This window comes from Cynocephalus volans, chromosome 1 (genome assembly GCF_027409185.1).
Source record: "Cynocephalus volans isolate mCynVol1 chromosome 1, mCynVol1.pri, whole genome shotgun sequence".
Classification (NCBI taxonomy): domain Eukaryota; kingdom Metazoa; phylum Chordata; class Mammalia; order Dermoptera; family Cynocephalidae; genus Cynocephalus; species Cynocephalus volans.
The window spans coordinates 277,680,003-277,698,599 of record NC_084460.1 but is presented as its reverse complement, the minus strand read 5'-3'; the positions used below and the strand labels follow the sequence as shown (position 1 = coordinate 277,698,599).

General features: G+C 33.3%; 1 protein-coding gene across 1 annotated transcript in view; it reads right to left on the bottom strand.

Annotated features, from left to right (window-relative positions):
* Positions 1 to 18,597, bottom strand: part of SPAG16 (sperm associated antigen 16) — a 909,927-nt gene that overhangs the window by 883,246 nt on the left and 8,084 nt on the right. The window contains exons 2-5 of the mRNA XM_063105549.1: positions 16,344 to 16,390; positions 14,935 to 15,030; positions 7,767 to 7,885; positions 2 to 139 (exon numbers count right to left, since the gene is read on the bottom strand). Of these exons, the coding sequence (XP_062961619.1) occupies positions 2 to 139; positions 7,767 to 7,885; positions 14,935 to 15,030; positions 16,344 to 16,390 (400 nt within the window). The remainder of the gene's footprint in view (position 1; positions 140 to 7,766; positions 7,886 to 14,934; positions 15,031 to 16,343; positions 16,391 to 18,597) is intronic.

The following is an 18,597-nucleotide window of genomic DNA, read 5'->3' as shown; positions in this document are numbered from 1 at the left end:
CTCAGCTGCCTGTTTGTAGTGCTTCAAGTCCTTCTTTAATTTTTTGTTCTCATTTTCTAAAAACATAATTTGGGTGTAGACATCTGGAACATTCCCAACAGCTCTAAGTTCCGTTACTCCTTTCTGTATTAACTCATACCTAGAATAAAATCAAACAAAAGGCTTTATGTTGTTTTTTTCCTATCAAATTGACTTAAATTATGTACAATTCAAAAAGTATCAGGAAATTTTATAGTAATTGGTTGCTATATTATATTTATGAATTAAAATGTCAATGTTCATAATATATTTTAAAATAAAATATGAATGAATTGCTAGGTACTAATATCATCATAGTTTATCATGCTCTGGTCCAGACACTGATGAAGTTGGCAGAACTACCCGAGTGCCTATCTCATAGATTTCCATTTCAGCAGGAATAGTGATAAGCTCTATTTAGTAAAATAAAGAAGAGTAAGAGGAATAGACAGTGAGGTGGGGAGACTGGTGGTGGTGTTTGTGCTATTTTATACAGGACAGTCATGACTGACAAAGTGATATTTGAGTAGAGACCTGAAGGAGATGAGAGACTGTGCCATGTGGTTCTCTGGGAAGAGGAGTATCCAGGGCTGGAGAAGTAAAGGCAAAGGCCCTGAGACAAGGAAGTATTTGGCATCTGCAAGAAAGAGCAAAAATCTAGTATAGCTGGAATATCTGGAGCTGGAGCCAGTTAAGTGAGCAAGAGAAAGCATGGTGAGAAATAAGTCAGGAAGACAGCAGGGCAGCAGGAAGCCAGGATGAGAAAAGTGATTTTACTCTGAATCAGAATGAAGCCATAGGAAGGTTTTGAGACAAGTGACAATGATCATATTTAGGTTTTTAAAGGATTAGTCTGTTTGAAGAAACAGACTCCAGAAGAATAAGCATATGTAAAGCTAGGCAACGATGCTAGTTGTCGCGGCTCTTTTACCTGCCGGTAATCCTGCACCAACTGGGCCAATGGTTGAGCTAGGGGTAGGTCTGGAGCCCACAGACCCCTCAAGCCCATTTACAGACTGGGTCACAAACCCTTCACATGCCAGGCTGGGTCATCAGACCCCACACACGCCAGGCTGGGTCACCAGACCCCTTCACGCAGGTCTATGAGCTGGGTAACCAGCCACACGGTCCTTGGAAGCTGCAGGTCTGGAAAAAAACATGGCTGGACAGGGCAGACGCCCGAGGCAGTAAGCACCAGCCAAAGCGGCGCCACCTTGCAGGCGCACTTACTCCACCCATACACACAATGTGACTGAACAACCCTGAACTGGCTCTGAGGTGAGGGGAGCCTGACCAAATTGTTCCATTTTCCCAACAGTGTAGAACCAGAGAGATCAGTTAACCAGCCGCTGCAATAGTCCAGAAGAGAGAAAATGATGGCATGAACAAAGTTTATAGCAGTGGAGGTTATAAGAAGTTGGTACCTTCTGGACATGCTTAAATGTACTGCTGATACAGCTCTCTGATGGATCAGCTGTCAGGTGTTGATGAAACAGAGAAGTCAAAGATGACCCCAAGGTTTCTGGCTGAGCAACGGAAAGCTGCGTGGCTAGAGGAATCAAGAAACAGTTTCCGTTCATGTTAAATATGATATGTCTAGCAGACATTTGAGTGAAGATGAATGTCAGTTATACATGTTCAGAGTTCAGGGAAAAAGTCAGGTTAGGCAATTTAAATTTGGGAATCATCAGTATATCAATACGATTTAAAGTCACGAGACTGCAAGAGACCAGCCAAGCAGTGAACATAAAGAAAGAAATGAAGAAGTCCTAGGAGTGAGCCATAATACACTCCATAGTTTCAAGGTTGGGGAAAAAATGGAAACACCACCAAAAGAGACTAAAAAATAAAGGCCAGTGACGTAGTGGGAGAATATGACAGAAATGTGGCCCAGGGAAGAAGTGAGGAAAGTGTTACAAGGAGGAAGGAATGAGCAACAGTGACCAATGCTACCAGGAGATTGAAAAAGAGGACTGAGAATCAATAACTGAACTTGGCAATGTGAAGGTTACTGAAAAAAAGGTTCAGTAGAGTCATAGGGATGAAAGCCAAATTAGAGCGGGTATGACAGAGGAGGAAATGAGAAAGTGGCAACAAACTTTTTCAAGGAGATATACTATAAAGCAGAGCCTAGGAAATCAAAATAAACTTAGAAGAAAATTTTGAGTCCAGGGTGTTTTTTTTTCCTTTTGTGAAATGTAAGATACTACTGTAAATCTATATGTTTATGGGAATGATGCAGCAGAGAAGGAAAAAACTGACAATGCAGGAAAGAAAGGGACAATTACAGGAGCAATGTATTTGAGTAGGTGAGAGGAGCTGGGATCCAGTAGACAAGAGGAGCGTTGGCCTCAGATGACAGCCTGTATGGTTCAGCGTCTGTGACAGGACAGAAGAATGCCTGAGGATGGAGGGAGCAGGTTGGTAAAGAGGGAGGTGGGAGGCATGGAATTTCTATTTTCTCATCAGAGAATCATTCATAGATTGTAAATAATTACAATTTTAATCACTGTATTTAGCAATCAATAAAGCTAAATAAAGAACAATTTGAGCATAGAAAAATATTTCAAGTAATAAATTTATTAACAAAGAAACTCCTACAAAGCTTGCTCTAGATGAGCTAAATATTAGAGTTTAATTATCAGTATTTTCATATTATAAATCATAATTTTAGAGTTTAATTATCAGTATATTCATATGACAAATTACGTTTATAAATATATTACGTATTAATAAAGTCATATATTTTTGTGTTTTATACCTTATGTAATATTTTAGAAACCAGCAAGGGACCCCTGTAGAATATCTTACAGGTTAATATAATTAAATATTATGTAATATTTTCCATAATTTATAAAACAGCAAATAGATAATCATTTAATCATATATTCAGTATATTATACATATTTAGAATGTGATTTATAGTAATCTCAAAAGAGAAGACATAGGGATGGATTGAAGTATTGGACCATAAAATTGGTTTTCAGCAACTTGGTTTATTTAATGCAGAAAAAAATCACTGAAACAATTATTTCTATAAGGAAAAAAAGATTTACTAAATTAAATACTATGCAAATAAAATAACGTGGTAAAAGAAGTACAAATCAAAACATAGCATATATTATATCATATCTATCTTAGGACATTCAAAAATCATTTATCATGCAAAATTTCTGCCATCATTGTAAAATTATGGCAGATGAGTTTAAACTCACAATTAGCTAATACTATAAGTAATTGGGAATCTTAATCTACAAACTCCAGAAATATATCTCTCAATAAATCCCACATTCTCCTACATAAGACTTCTTAAATTTGTTTCAGTTTTGTGTGTATGTGTTTTGTTTTGCTTCGCTTTAAGAAATATCCTGGCCTTTTTATTTCTTCCTTCTTGTTCCCTCACGCTTAGAAGAAGACTGAAAAGTGTATATGTGAGAAAAAAATACTGTTTTAACTGTTAGAAACTTGTAATAAAATTTACTCCCAACAAAATTGCCAATAAAAGTATTGCCAATAAATTACATAACTGTTTTTAATACTACATTTACCATAAGTTCCATAAACTACTTAGAAATAAGATCTGTAAACAACTTATGTAGAAATGGAGAATGTGTATGCATTTCAGGGAGAAAACACATGGGGTGTTTACAAGACTTGTCTATATTCCAAATGAGTTTAAGACCCACTGTCACAAATGATGAATAGAATGACAGAATTCCTGTACACATACAAATGGTGTCAGAAGAGTAAGGATTATTTTTATACCTTCATGATGGCACTCAAGGCATAGGATGTAGAATTCAGGGAAAAGGTCATCTATCTAAATAATAAAAAGCATCAAAGGAGAATTTTTCCTCCATGTTCTCAGAGAGAGTTAGGGAAATATTTTACCACCAATGACAAAATCCTTTTAATTACCACCCAAACGTAGGATGCTAGAATCCCCAGCATCACCATGACTTATCACTGCAGAAGCAGAGTACTCATGGGAAAAATATAGTACAGGTGAAAAGTTTAGTACTGGCCTCATGATTCCTCAAGCTGGTATGGAAAATCGGAATGAATTTGGATTCTACATCAAGTTATTCAATTTCTTTTAGTCTTTTGCCAAGCCAAAAGGCACCTTTATTAGATTAAAAACTAGGTTAATAATTAATTTAAAAATTAATCAAAATTAATTATTTTTTTCCAAGATTCCCTTATATAGTTACACAATACAACATTGTGATTAAGATACTGATCTTTAAGATCAGTCTGGCCTGGGTTAACTCTGCTACGTACTGGCTGTGACTTGATGAAACTTAGTGAGGCAGATTTCCTAACCTCCGAAAATCCCTTTCCTCATCCATAAAATGGAAATATGATAGTGCCCATCTGCTACATACAGTTGTTAGTATAAGTAAATGAAAAAATGCATGAGAACATACTTTACCTATAAAATGATACAAAGTAAATTTCTAAGTGATAAGCCTAAAGCATCATCATCTTAAATATTTTTAAATCCTTCACATTATAAACACCATATTAATTTTGTTCAAAAAATTTAAGTTTAATACTCACCTACAAGGATGCCTTCTTGATATCACAGTACATAAATCTATGGAGATATACGAAGGCACTTCAAGAAGTTCATAGAAAAACAGAATTAAAAGATAATATGAATCTTTCCATGAACATTTTGAAGTACCCTCATATCTACGGTGCTCAAATTTAGCATACTGTGGCTCAGTAAAACTTAGCATTAAATAAGAGTTCCAACATTCCTGTGTTTAACTTAATACTGATTGGGGAAAAAAATTTTTACATGACACAGAACCAGAAGCCAACTCCTCCTCATCAACTCAAAAAACAGCAATAGGTTTAAATGATGAAGGAACAACTAGTTGTGTTGTGTTCATTGAGTCAGTAATGTATACACAACAGCACACAGACTTCCTTCACATACTGGGCAACATAAGGGTTTTTTCAAGGGTAATTTCAATTCTAGGCTCTGGCTTTAAAACCTAACTGTCCCCAGAAAGTTGTAACTGCACTTCCCACATTCGAGTAATTAAATATTATGTCAAATGTTACTGGCTAAAAGCTGTAATATTTATCTTTTTTTGCAAATTATAGAAACACAATCCTAATTTGCAATCTCATCTATAATTAATAAAAAATTAAATTAATAATTAAATGTTACAAATAATTGCACTGTTGCCTTTGACAGCATTTTTATTAACATTCTACCTTCAGTGAAATGCTAACAACAGAAGCCAAACTAGAGAGAATCAAGGATCGAATAGGAAGTAAAAAAGTAAAGAAAGAAAAAAATAAAAACCCTATTTTGAAAACATTGGCTGGAAAGGGAAGAGGAATTCAAGAAAGAAGTTGGTAATAAGAGAAAAAGTCAAAGAACAGCAAAATGTTCCTTTAGGATAAGCAAGTAGTGACAAGCCAGGGGAGCAGTCTCGGGCATGAAGGGAGAAGGATGACTATATGCTCAGGTAAAGATAATTAAATTACACTACTATATGTTCTCCATTTTTACCCCTTCTTTAATTTTGCCCCCTGGGAAATTAGCACTTTCCACAAAGTACTTCTCAACAGATATAAACACTGCATTGATTAAACCCACAGTGAGAACTTTTTAGTGGTTCATAGAACAAATTCCTATTATATTCACCTATATATATTATATAAGGCAGGGTTTGTCAACTTTTTTTGTAAAGGTCCAGAAAATAAATATTCTAGAATTTGCAAAAAAGTTTTTTGGGCCAAACTGTCTCTTTCGTAACTAATTAACTTTGCTTTTGCTATAGACAATACCTACAAGAAAGGTCATGGCTGTGTTCCAATAAAATTTTATTTGCAAAAACAGGAGGCAAGCCAGATTTGGCCCAAAAGTATTAGTTTTCTGACCCAGTATTTAAAGGAATTTACCGCATTTACTATTTGAGGATGGAAAAATATAAGTCAAATTCTACTGCCCAGTTTTTTGTTTATTTTTTACAGACAGTGGAAAAGCCTTGCTGAATTCCCCACCTTTTGTAATATTAAGAGAATTCACAGCAATGATAAATTCTAAGTGTTTTTCTTCTGTAATAAAATGATGAAAACACTATATTTAACATTCTTATAATCCTTTGTAGAATAGTTTTCTGATCAAAATAAAAAATATTTCAAGTAAAACAAAGTATCCGACACAGTATAATCCCATTTCAGACTGGCAGCTAGGAATAAGGATAAAATTATTTGAACCACAGCATTACTAAACCCCTATTATAACGAGATACTTTATACAAATTTTACCTTATGATTGTAATATTATGCCAAAGCGTGTGCTTACTTAGAGGCTCTTCAAATCCTAACATTATTGAAGTTTTCTGAAATTTCATCTCACCGATTCAGATTGCTAAATATAAAAGGATAATATAACAAAACAACCATCAACTAATTGCTAAGAGTATGTTTGGACCCAGATTTTTCTATGGAAATCATTTCACACTTTGGACTGGCCTAACATGTAAACAATACAAGTCCTAACACAAACTCATAGAAAATAAAATGGTAATTGAATCACACTAATCTTTCATTTCATTAATACTGCGAATTAAACATGGACCTACTTTTACAAAATGTATTTTCTAATATATTTGTAATTACTTCTTAGGGACATTTTATAAATAATGATTTTTATAAATCATTATTTAATTATTCACACAATTTCCAGATTTAAGAGAAGCAGTATTATTTTCCACCACCAAACTTGCTCTTTTTCTTAGACTGTACTAACTAAAAATGGTTTTCCTCAATAAATTTATTAACATTAGATGTACAATTTAAAATAACAAAACTGATTATTCTTATGTGCATGTTCTCAATAGATGAGAACAAAAAAAAGCAAAAAAAAATTACATTGATAGCTGGATTAGTAGAAATTGCAAATTACTCTATATTCAAAATTGATTTAGTCTAAGAACACTATAAACATCTTTATATAGCATAGTAATAACTCTTTCCATAATATGCGATGTCTTTTAAAGATCAAATATATTTTCATATCTAGTTATTTAATAATGTTTCTTTAAAGAATCCTATGAATCTGAAAAGATGCCTGGTGACATTATTGCTATAGCAAAGGAATAAAGACAGCATTCCTCCTGATTTTCATAATCAATAAATTACTTAAATTTTCAATTATAACAAGAAAACCTTCTGCTTAGTTTTTCTTGAAAATACAATTCCACTTTCTTCTAAATGAAAGAATACTTATAGAAATAGTATCAATCATCTGTGTGAGTAGAGAAAGGCTGGACATTACACTATAAATAAAACAAGCAAACAAAGTAGTACTGTAAATAGGATGTCTAAATACAGGAAATAATATCCTTAATAATAATGCAAAAATAATAGAAAAGGATGTAATAAAATAGTTTGTGTTATATAACTCCAAAAGATACTCTACTTTACTGATTTTTTTAAAAATAACTTAAACTTGAATATTTGAGGAAGTTATTTAATAAAAAATTTTTTGCAATTGATATCCTGATGTGTGTGTGTGTGTGTGTGTGTGTGTGTGTGTGTGTGTGTATGTGCATGCGCACGTGTGTGCACGCTATGTGTTGTGATTTCAGGGGTGTAGATAGGAAGGTTTCCAACCATTTAGCATAAACTGAGTCATTTCAAAGTCTTTTAAGACAGTTTAAACTACACATGTTAAATGTTGTTAGCATTTCCAGAAGCTTCTCTACATCAGAACTGTTTACCATTCAGACTGAAAGCAATCAAGAGTTCTGGTCATTCCCATTTTGATCAGGAAATTGCAGAGAAAGTCTTCTACTGCTTCAGGTATTGCATGTCTTGAAGGAAGAACTGTTTTCTGCTCCTGAAATTTAAATATGCAATTATTTATTTTGAAAACACCAAAGCTTTGATTAATGGTACAGATAGGTCTCTCATTCATTCATTCATTCATTTCAACAGTTTTTGTTGAGTACTATGTGCCAGGGATTATTTTAATCACTAGGGAAAACAAAATAGTTTCTCTCCTCACTTCTAATAGTCAAGTGGATGCAGACCGAATATGAACAGCGAAATAAAAAATATATAGTATGGCAGATGGTACCAAGTGCCTTGGGAAAGGGGAGAGGAGGGAGAAGCAGAGGATTGAAGATAGGGAGAGCCAGGAATAGAGCAGGTAAATGTGTGGAGCTGGGTTGCTATGTACGTAGAGCAGTGGAGGAATATTTCATCGATAAAGTGCAATTTGAGCACAGATCCAGATGAACAGGTAGAGTGACTCATATTCCAGACATACCATCAGCAAGTGTAAAAGCCCTGAGACAAGGGCGTGATTGGATTGTCTGAAGGACAATAAGGAGGTCAGCTTGCCCCTTCACTAGCATATAACAAATTTTAAAAAGAAGAAAAAATGTATGAACCTTTTAACTCCTTTGAACATCATTATAAAAAGAAATACAACAATTTTGGTACCTTGATTTTTAGAAACACTATGGAAAAATAATGTGTTATGGAAAGAGCTTGTTCTAGTCTTCCATAATGGAAGTAAATAAGTCTATCAACTAGATAGGGGTCAGATAACTGTTCTTGTAAATAAAGTTTATTAGAACACAGCTATGCCCATTTGTTTACATAATGTCTATGACTGCTTTTGCACTATATGAGACAGGTGAACTAGTTGCCACAGAGAACTTGTGGCCCTCAAAATCAAAAAATATTTACTATTTTGACAGAAAAAAATTGCTGTCGCCTAAACTAGAAAAATTGAGATTTTCAGCAAATGACATAGGAAATTAGCATAGCCATAAAACTACCATACCATATAAGTCATTGTGCAAAATAAATCAAATAATGGGTAGTTTCTTAAAAATATCAAAGCATCACTGTCTCTCTAGTTCTTTCATTTTCTTCGCATTGGCAAGGCAAGAACTCATTAATTTATCTGCTGATCATTTGGATAATCAGATATATTTTCACCAACAGAAACTTGGCAGCAGTCTTTCCTTCCTACTTCTTTTTCCTAAATTTGGAATGGTTATGTACCAGATTATAAAGAATGCACAATATGCTTACATAAAGATGCACTGAGGAAAAAGGATCTCTGTTGCCTCAAACAGTTGTTTTCAAAAGTTCTATACATAACTTAACACTGATGTTCATTACTAGTAGTTGCTATGATGTTCATAATAGTGGTGGGTTGAGGAAGATTTGGGGATACAGAAAAATTCTGACAAATGTGCAGGGTCTTAAAATGATTTTTTTAATCATCAAGTAGAATAATTTGGACTATTCTTCCTAAGATTATTAAAAAGATGATATAACAATGTGCATGACCCTATATCAAATATTGTGAGAGATGCCGAAGTTGCAGGGTATAGCATGCCTGCCTTCAAGTCTTTGCAGTGTGGGTGTTACTGTGTATAATTATGATTATACATAATTGTTGAGTGAAGGCATAATATGGCTAAAAATAAACATTTATTTTATGATAATAAATGCTACCTTGGCTTTTTTGGTCAATAAATTTGAAAATGATATTGTAGGATGAGATGGACAATAGTTGAAAGGAATTTAGAAAGCAGGAGGAGGACAGACAGAATGAAGGGAGTGTACCTACTCTAGTTTCTAAAGATACCTATGTGCTTCTTATAGGATGTTTGTATGTATGGTTGCAACACACATGGTAGATTCCTGCCCTCTCAAATAAATGTCTTCATTCTATCTCTTCCTAAGCATATCTGATGCACACACCTTGAAACATTCACAAGGAACAGAAATAAAACCACCTTAAACTTCTATGGTTCTTACATAAACATTAAGATATATAATCCTATCAATACACATATGCGTTAACCCACAGTCCTTCTGCATTTATACATAACACATACATGCATACACACATATTCCAAGCTGTAATATGATCATAAACATCTCTTCTATCTTTACATACGATATTAATTCAACACATATTTGGTGAATACCTTCCATGTGCCAGGCACTGCCAAAGGCACTAGGTATCAAATATAAATAAGACACAGTCCTGTGTCAAGGAATTGAAAGACTAGTTGAGTAAAAAGCAAAACACTACAATACAGAAGTTGTAGTGTTGAGTAAAAAGCAAAACACTACAATACAGAAGCTCTTCTATTTGTGATGTTAGGTTACAAAAACCTGTTCATAAATTTACAAAGACATGATACAAACAACCAATATGTACATTTATGTAATTTGAGATGAACTTTTATCTCAATTATACATTATATACAACTTTCACTCTGGTTTTGTAACTAACTTAATTATGAGGTGAATAAAACACCTCAGAATAAGCACAAAAAAAGCAAGCATTCAACAAGGTACCAAATGTGCCCCACTTGCTGAATTATAAAAAAATACTCTACCCACATGTGACCCAGAGATCTGCTGAGGACAAACAGAAGTGATTCTAGCACATGACTTTGTCTTATCTATGAAAATTCTAAAGTTGACATTTCTAAGTAGAGAGGTTTCTATATTGTGTTATGATTGCAACATAGATCTGCTACATAAAGTGATGCATAAAGGAGAAGAGTATTCAGTGGTCTTCGATAGGTGAACACAGGCTTTGTTAAGGAGACTCTCCTAAATTGCAATTTATAGAAGACGAGAAAGTTCAACAGCTAAAGAAGAACAGAAGGAAATTCCAGGCAAGGAAAATATCTGAGGCAAAGACAAGGAATGACAGTTCAGTACATTTGGGTTCAGAGTCTTATGGAAAAAGGACCAAAGATAAGGTTGAAAAGCCAGACAGGAAGCATATCAAGAAGGCAAAGGCAGGAGAAAGCATGGAGACATTGGGAATTTAAGTAGAGAAGAGATCAATTCAAATTTTCATTTATAGACTTCTTTTAGGTAAGAGCTGAAGGAAGCACAGTACCAGCAGCATGCTAGCTCAGATGACAGAGGAAAGAAGGTGGATCTAAGGTAGACTAAGTGAGGGATGAAGGTGAGAAGGATATGAGAGATGTTGAGTACAGAAAAACTTACAGGACTTAAGAACTAATTGAGTGTTGAACTGCACATTTGATATACTTTGAACTGTTCCATAGTCAATGTGTTCCTTGGAAAATGGTTATTAACTAGTAAGAAAAGAAAAGAAACACTAAAATCCAAGTGGTCTTCAACATAAACCTTATTTTATTTGGAATTTCATTTCATCGACTCCTTAATTTACATTAAGTCAAATATACTGGTTTAGATAACCTATGTGCAAGGCTTTGGGTACAAGGAGTCTGATTCCTTAATTGAAATTAACTGTGTACATCAAGAGACTGGGAACTCAATAATGACAAACAGCTATTTTTACTGTGAGTAATTGAGCCTATAAAAGTAATGAAAATTATCATTATGAAATGTAAGATTTTAAACTCAATGGCACTGATCTCTCATAAGACCAAGATCTAAATAAAAGTTATACAAATTTATTAATCCCAGCTTTACTAATCCTACTTTTTTGTTATACCAACGTAATTCTTAGCAAGAAAATTATTCTATATTAATTCTTAATGAATATATTTTTAAAACATCTCACTATACAATTCTATAAAACTTCTCAAACTTTATGTTCTCAGAACACTTTTATTTATTTATTTATTTATTTTAATTTTATCAATATACAATGTAGTTGATTTTTGTGTCCCTTTACTGATTCCTCCCTCCCTCCTCCCACCCACCAACATGTATCTGTTCACTTGTGTTAACAAGTTCAAGGAATTATACAACAATCAGAACACTTTTATACTCTTAAAAATTATTCAAGATTCCAGAAAGCTTTTGTTTATGTGGGTGATATGTATTAAGAGTCACCATATTAAAAATGAAATTTTAAAATATTTATTTACTTTAAAATAACTATAATAGAACTTTTACATGGTAACACAGATTGACATACTTTCATGAAAAATAACCACATTTTCCAAAACAGAAAAAAATAGTGGGAAGAGTGACACTGTTACAAACGTTTGCAAATCATTTTAATGTCCAGAGGAAACAGCTGGATCCCCATATATGCTTCTGCATTCAAACGGTTGTGATAGGTTGCCTTGGTTGAGCTATATGAAGAAAATCCAACCTCAGAAAGATATGTAGTTGGAAAATGGAGGACAACATAAACCCCCTGCAAACGGTATTGGGGGCCCCCGAAGGACCTCCAACAATACTTTGAGAACTACTGATAAATGTGGTAAACAGCATTGTAGCTTGGGCTGGTTATCGGTTATTCTTCTCCAAAATTACTTGAATAGTCCAAAGAAATGCCTTAAATTCTACTTAAATTCTCAGAGGAGGATAAGGCATAAGAGGAAGGGGAGGAGGAGGAAAAGTGTGAGGGAATTTAAGTTATATGATCTGAGTGCCTTGCTACTCTTATTTTTAAAGATCAAAATTCTAATTTTATATAAATTGGAAATCATTATAGAATGATAGCCATACAAAGGACCTTTGAGATTACACCTCAAAAATTAACAAAGCAAAAAGCAAGAACCAAAGAGGCTGAAGAATTACAAAAAAAATGCAATAATACACTTAGAAGCCTTACAGTTTAGAAGAGAAAACTCAGCTTAGATATAAGTAGACCTTCCATACAAATACCTCTAAGGAATATATATGTGTGTGGGGGGGTATGTGTTTGTGTATATATGTGTGTGTGTATATATATTCTTATCTCTACTTATGTTTATACTTGGAAAAGACTTCAGTTTCAAGAAAGAACTGATGACATAACTAAACTACCTGTTATAGATTAATAACATTTCCTATCTTCTAAATTTTTTTCAAGAATCACTTTACATATAATGAAAATATCTTTTACTCAGAGTTCAGACAATTGCACATGCTAAGAAACTGATAATGTACCAAACACACAGTTAAAATGGTTTATAAAATAAACCATGCAGTCGATTCTCAAATTGTTAATCTATATTACTAAGGTTTAAAGAGAATCATAAGAACTTATTTAAATGTCAACTATTCAATAAGTAGTCTTTATAATTTTTTAATAAATAAGACTACTCACATTATTTCTATTTAACTTTCCTATTAGTATGATCACCTTTTACCTGAAGTCTTTAATGAAAATTTTAACTCTTCATTGCATAGGGACTACTGCATCCTCTAACACAGAAGGAAATCTAGTTTATAAACAAATGTAATAAGAACATAACAAAAGAAAATTGATTTCATAAACATTAAATATCCTTTAAAACAGAAAGCCCATGACATGATTCAAAACTAGTTTTTGAAGACTAAAGTACTATAGAAATAAAAAGCAAATTAAAAAAATAACTGATATGCTTTTGAAAAAATGAATCTATATTTATTTTAACAGTTTAAAAGCAAATCTTGTGGATTTTCTGCACAGCACTGTTTCTCCAAAGAACTCAAAAACCAGGTAAAGAATGTAAATGAGAGTCAACCAGCTACAAATATGCCAGAAGTCTAGAAAGTTAATTCTTGTAAAATTCTGATTTTAAAAAGCTTCTGAAAAAATAAAGAAGAATTACTGATATTTGGCTCAGCAGATATGGCACTTACTACATTGTATTTCTTCCTCAATTTTGATTCATCTTTGCATTTGCAAACAACTTCTAGCATGATACCAGATACAAAGAAGCAATTATAGTTTGGTTCATAATTTTTTCATCCAAGGATTCATTTATTCATTCACTTACTACACTGCTATTAATTTAGTACCTACTATGTGCCAAGCACTGGTAGGCATATCTACTTTACCAAACACCAATACAAACAAGTTGTACATAAAGTATTTTTTAAAATCCTTTTTAATGATGTAAAGCAAAATGCAGGATAAGGAGCAGTAAATAAACATATCAGTCGCACTTCATTCAAAATGCTACATTTTAAAACTATTTCTATAAATTATTGCATTGAGATATCCAACAGACTAAAAGTCTGTATAGCATTTTGTGTCTACATAGAAGGAACTATATCCATAGGATACATTAGAGAATACAGTTTACTATGAGCTGAAGCCCTCCACTTATATCAGAATGGTATCAATTCTGGCTTCATAAAAAAATTTCCTATTGGGCTTTTTTTAAAATTTTGAGTGGACAGATATTTTGGAAAGGAGTTACTGGATTACTAGACTGAGAAAGTCTGCAAAATGAGAAAAGACTGGCAGAGAACGTAATATGGGATGACGTCTCACGTATTATTTTGCACAGAAGTCAAATTTGCAACTAAATAAGAATAACAAATTTCCTATAGATTTCTCAATAGGAAAAGCTTACTCAATGAAAAAAGCATCCTTCTTAATTAATGTTGGTATGAAAACAAAGTGATTTTTTAAATATTTTTGCTGTCATCATTAAATTATTGCTAATTTTTAAATTAGTTTTCAATTGTATAGGAATGCCATCAGTTTTATGTACTTTTAATTGATATAATGACCAAAAAGCATCCGCCATCATGTTCCTTAACAAAAGTTCATAAGCCTCTCAAGAAAAAGTCATAATAATACTAAGCATTCCCTATAAGATGAATAATTCTATGAAAGAAAAGACACAAAATGGTTTACAAAACAGATTGTAGAATCTGTATACAGAAATTCTAAACGAGTGCTGATAAATCCTTGGTTTAATCTGCAGTGAGATTAAGCAAGCAGAGTTCTGAGGGAAGGTGTCACTTGTTGCAACGTCATGCGAAAGTGACCATGATGTGGAGAATGACAATCCAAAAGAGAGTAAATATGACTGCTTACCTTAAGTGAAGCCTTGATGACAAATAAGAAATGAAAAAGACATAGCTGCTACATTTAGTATGTAAGGTAAAGTATTTAAAGTTTAAGTGACTTTCAAAACTTCATAGTAAACATATTACTGCTAAACTACAGGCTGCAACAGTGTTCAAAATTCTCACCAAAATTTGAGTATCTGTAGCCTGTTCTTGGACCATCTGAATTGCTTTTGCCAGATCTTCTTCACCTTCTGGAATGCTAAAATTGTCATCCGGTATCTAGATCACAGAGCAAGAGGATAGGAATAATGAGGAGAAATATAAAGTACTTTATTTCATTTCAAAAATAATTGCTCTTCACAAAGCAAAAGATCAAAGAACTATACTATTTAAGACACCATGTCATCCTGAAGAGCTAAGAAAAATGGATAACTAACAAGCAGGCAGCTTTCTGACTTCCTTGTAAACATCACTCAATGTCACTTCTAATAAATTCAAGATTAGTTTATAGGCAACTGCTTTTATCTATAATGGCAAATGTAGTCTAACAATTCTGCTGGGAAAAAAGTCAGACTATCATGGGCCGAGCCCGTGGCACACTTGGGAGAGTGCGGTGCTCCCAGCGCCACGACGCTCCCGCCGCAGGATCGGATCCTGTCCCGCCGCAGGATCGGATCCTGTATAGGAATGGCCGGTGCACTCACTGGCTGAGTGCCGGTCACGAAAAAGACAAAAAAAAAAAAAAAAGTCAGACTATCTAAATGCCACCATTCTCTCCCTGTCCCAGGTTTTCTCCACCATTACTTTTTCATAACTACAAGCAACCAAAATCTCTAGTTTATTAATAAAACAAAACTCACTGTCTGAGAGTTAATATTTTGGAAGAATGCAATGAATTGTAATTGTGATATTAATGATAGTTAACATTATGTGCTGATCAATATTTTAAGTCCTTCACATGTATTAACTCATTCAGTAACTGCATGTGTTACATATTATTTCCATTTTATCAGCAGTAATAAAAAGCCTGTCTCCTATGTTTTTCCTGTCTCTTGCTCACCAAGGCCACAAATTGTCAGGCTTGCTTCCACACAGTTTTATACACAACTTCTGTCATGTAGAAGTGACTTTATCCTCTAAGCCTCAGAAGTAATGATAGCTCTCATGGAAACAATCAATTAAAGGAAAGCCTTTGAAACAGAAACCACATTAGACCGAAGCACAGTTAAGCTTGAAGGAAGCATGAGGCCTAAGCCCAACTAGGTAGTGGGAATCTGGAAATCTCTGCCAAGAACAAACTAGATGATGGCAGAGAAAGTCTATGGTATAGATCCACAATGTAGGAGATAAGGCGCTGCATCTGCAGGACAAGCAATAGGAAAACCAAAAGAGCCAGAAGTACTGTCCAATCTAAATGTTTAATCTAAATGTTTAACATCTCACTCTTAATCAGCTGATACTAGCTAAATTCAGTAAAAACTACTATCTTTTAAGGAAAGAAAAAATTTGCTTACATGTTTCAGAAAGCAAAATGAATATTTCATGAGAATGACTGCAATAAATTTACAGAATACCTAAAATTTGCAAATTACCTCTTCATATTCATAATCATCTTCAGATGCTTCAGTTATGGTGACCTCTGGATATCTTGTCAAGATTTAATATCAAAAAATATGAAATAAAATTATTACTTTTAAAATCTACCTAACCTTAAAATACAATATTGAATCCAATTATCTCACCAGGAAGTTGGTAAAATTTTTCTTCCTCATATAGCCTACAAACCTGGATATTTTAAAATTAAATATTTTAATTAGTATTTTTAATTATTGTTTTACACAACTCAAATCTATGAAAAACTACATTTCTGTGTATTTACTATCTATTTCCAACTTGATTCTAAGAAGGCTTACAAAAATATACAGAGTATCATAAGTTAACATAAATTAGAAAGAGATAAAACAGTAAACCTTTCAAATTTATTTTAAACCACATTAAATTTTCTAGAGTTCCTGACTCAACTATTCACAATGCAATGCCACTTTGTTTCATAGTATTGGGAATAAACAAAACCAAAAGTACACCAATATTTAAACGTAAGTGATCAACACATTTTAATGTTTTCATTAATAAAATCTAATTTAATCTCTTCTTTTTTCTTATATATTTCAATTTATAATTTAAATTTTCCTTATAAGAAAGGTAGCCTATTTTTAAGCAAATATAAACTATATAACAATCATAATTAAATATTTCATAAATATTCGAGAAATTAAAAATCAGTGGAAATGATTCTTAAAAAAAAGAATTCTAAGAGCATTGCTATAAGACTTTCAAATATTGCAGGATTACTCTAATTATAAATAAAAACTTCAACATAACATTTCACATTAAAAGAAATCACAACACACACACCAGTAATGCTTTTTTTTTTTGGCTGGTAGGTTTACATTTCTTTCAGTTACACTGACTTGGTTATGCCAAGTTTAAAAGATCTGAATTAAACACTTTAATACACAGTAATGCTTATAAAACTCAAAGATGAGATTAGTCCATTTTTCATTTTGCTGCTGGTTATAAGAAATTGTTACTTTATTTTCCAAGAGTGAGCTAAAAGTGCATATGACAACTTCTGTTGTTTGTAACAAGGATAGATAATACTTACATAGTATTTAATAGGAGCCATGCACTGTTCTAAGTTTTCCATGTATTAAATTCGTTCATCCTCACCCTGCCTATGAGGCTACCACTATTGATATCTACATTTTACAAATCAGGAGTAAGAGGCACAAGCCTCCACAGCAGGGACCTAATAGAGCTGAGAATCAGCCCTAGAAGTTCAGGCTTCACTATGTTATACTGCCTCTCCATATTCCGTACTATATAAATATTGGAAGTGTTTGCCAATTATCTCCCACAGAGTTCTAAACCTCTAAATGTATTCTTGCTACTCAGCTCCATCATAAGTAATCACTCTTTGCTGTTTGCCTTATCCTTATTACTTGCAGGAGACACTTAAAGCCTAGTTCAGTTATGACCAATCCTCAGATACCAGATACCTGTCAAAAGGCAAGAACTTTATTGTCAAGCATGAGTGTCTCTTCCAATGATATGGTGAAAGTGATTAGATTCAAAAATAGCTAGTAAAAACATTAAGTAACACCCACACAAAAAAAGTTGCATATCTGCAGTGTATCCCATAACCTTAATTCACCCATATTAAGTACCTACTTGTATTAGTTATCTTATTGCTGCAGAACAGAATCCAATAGCATTTGCCGCACTCTCTTTCAATCCCTGTCAGCAACCACCTTAAAGACCACCAGACTTCTACTAGAAATCCACTCAAGGTATTTTACCTTTCACTAACACCCAACTTAAAGTACTTCCAACATCTAACCAATGCCCAGTTCCAAAGTCACTCTGATATTTAAAATACTTCTTACGTTAGTATCATGTTAGTAGTACCCCCCACCAGGTACCAAAATCTGTATTTGTTATTTATTGCTGCATAACAAACTCCCCAAAACTTAGGGCTTAAAAGAACAATAAGCTGCCATTTGTGACTACATGGATGAACCTGGAGGATATTATGGTAAGTGAAATAAGTCAGACACAGAAAGACAAATATTTCATGATCTCACTTAGATATGGAATCTGAAACACAACTCACAGAAACAGTAGAAGGATGGTTACCAGTGGTAGAGAGATAGAGGAAACTGGGAGATATTGATCAAAAGGCACAAAATTCCAGTTATAAGATGAATAAGTTCTGGAGACCTAATGTTCAGCATAGTTACTATAGTTAATAATAATGTATTGAATATTTGAAATGTGCAAAGAGAG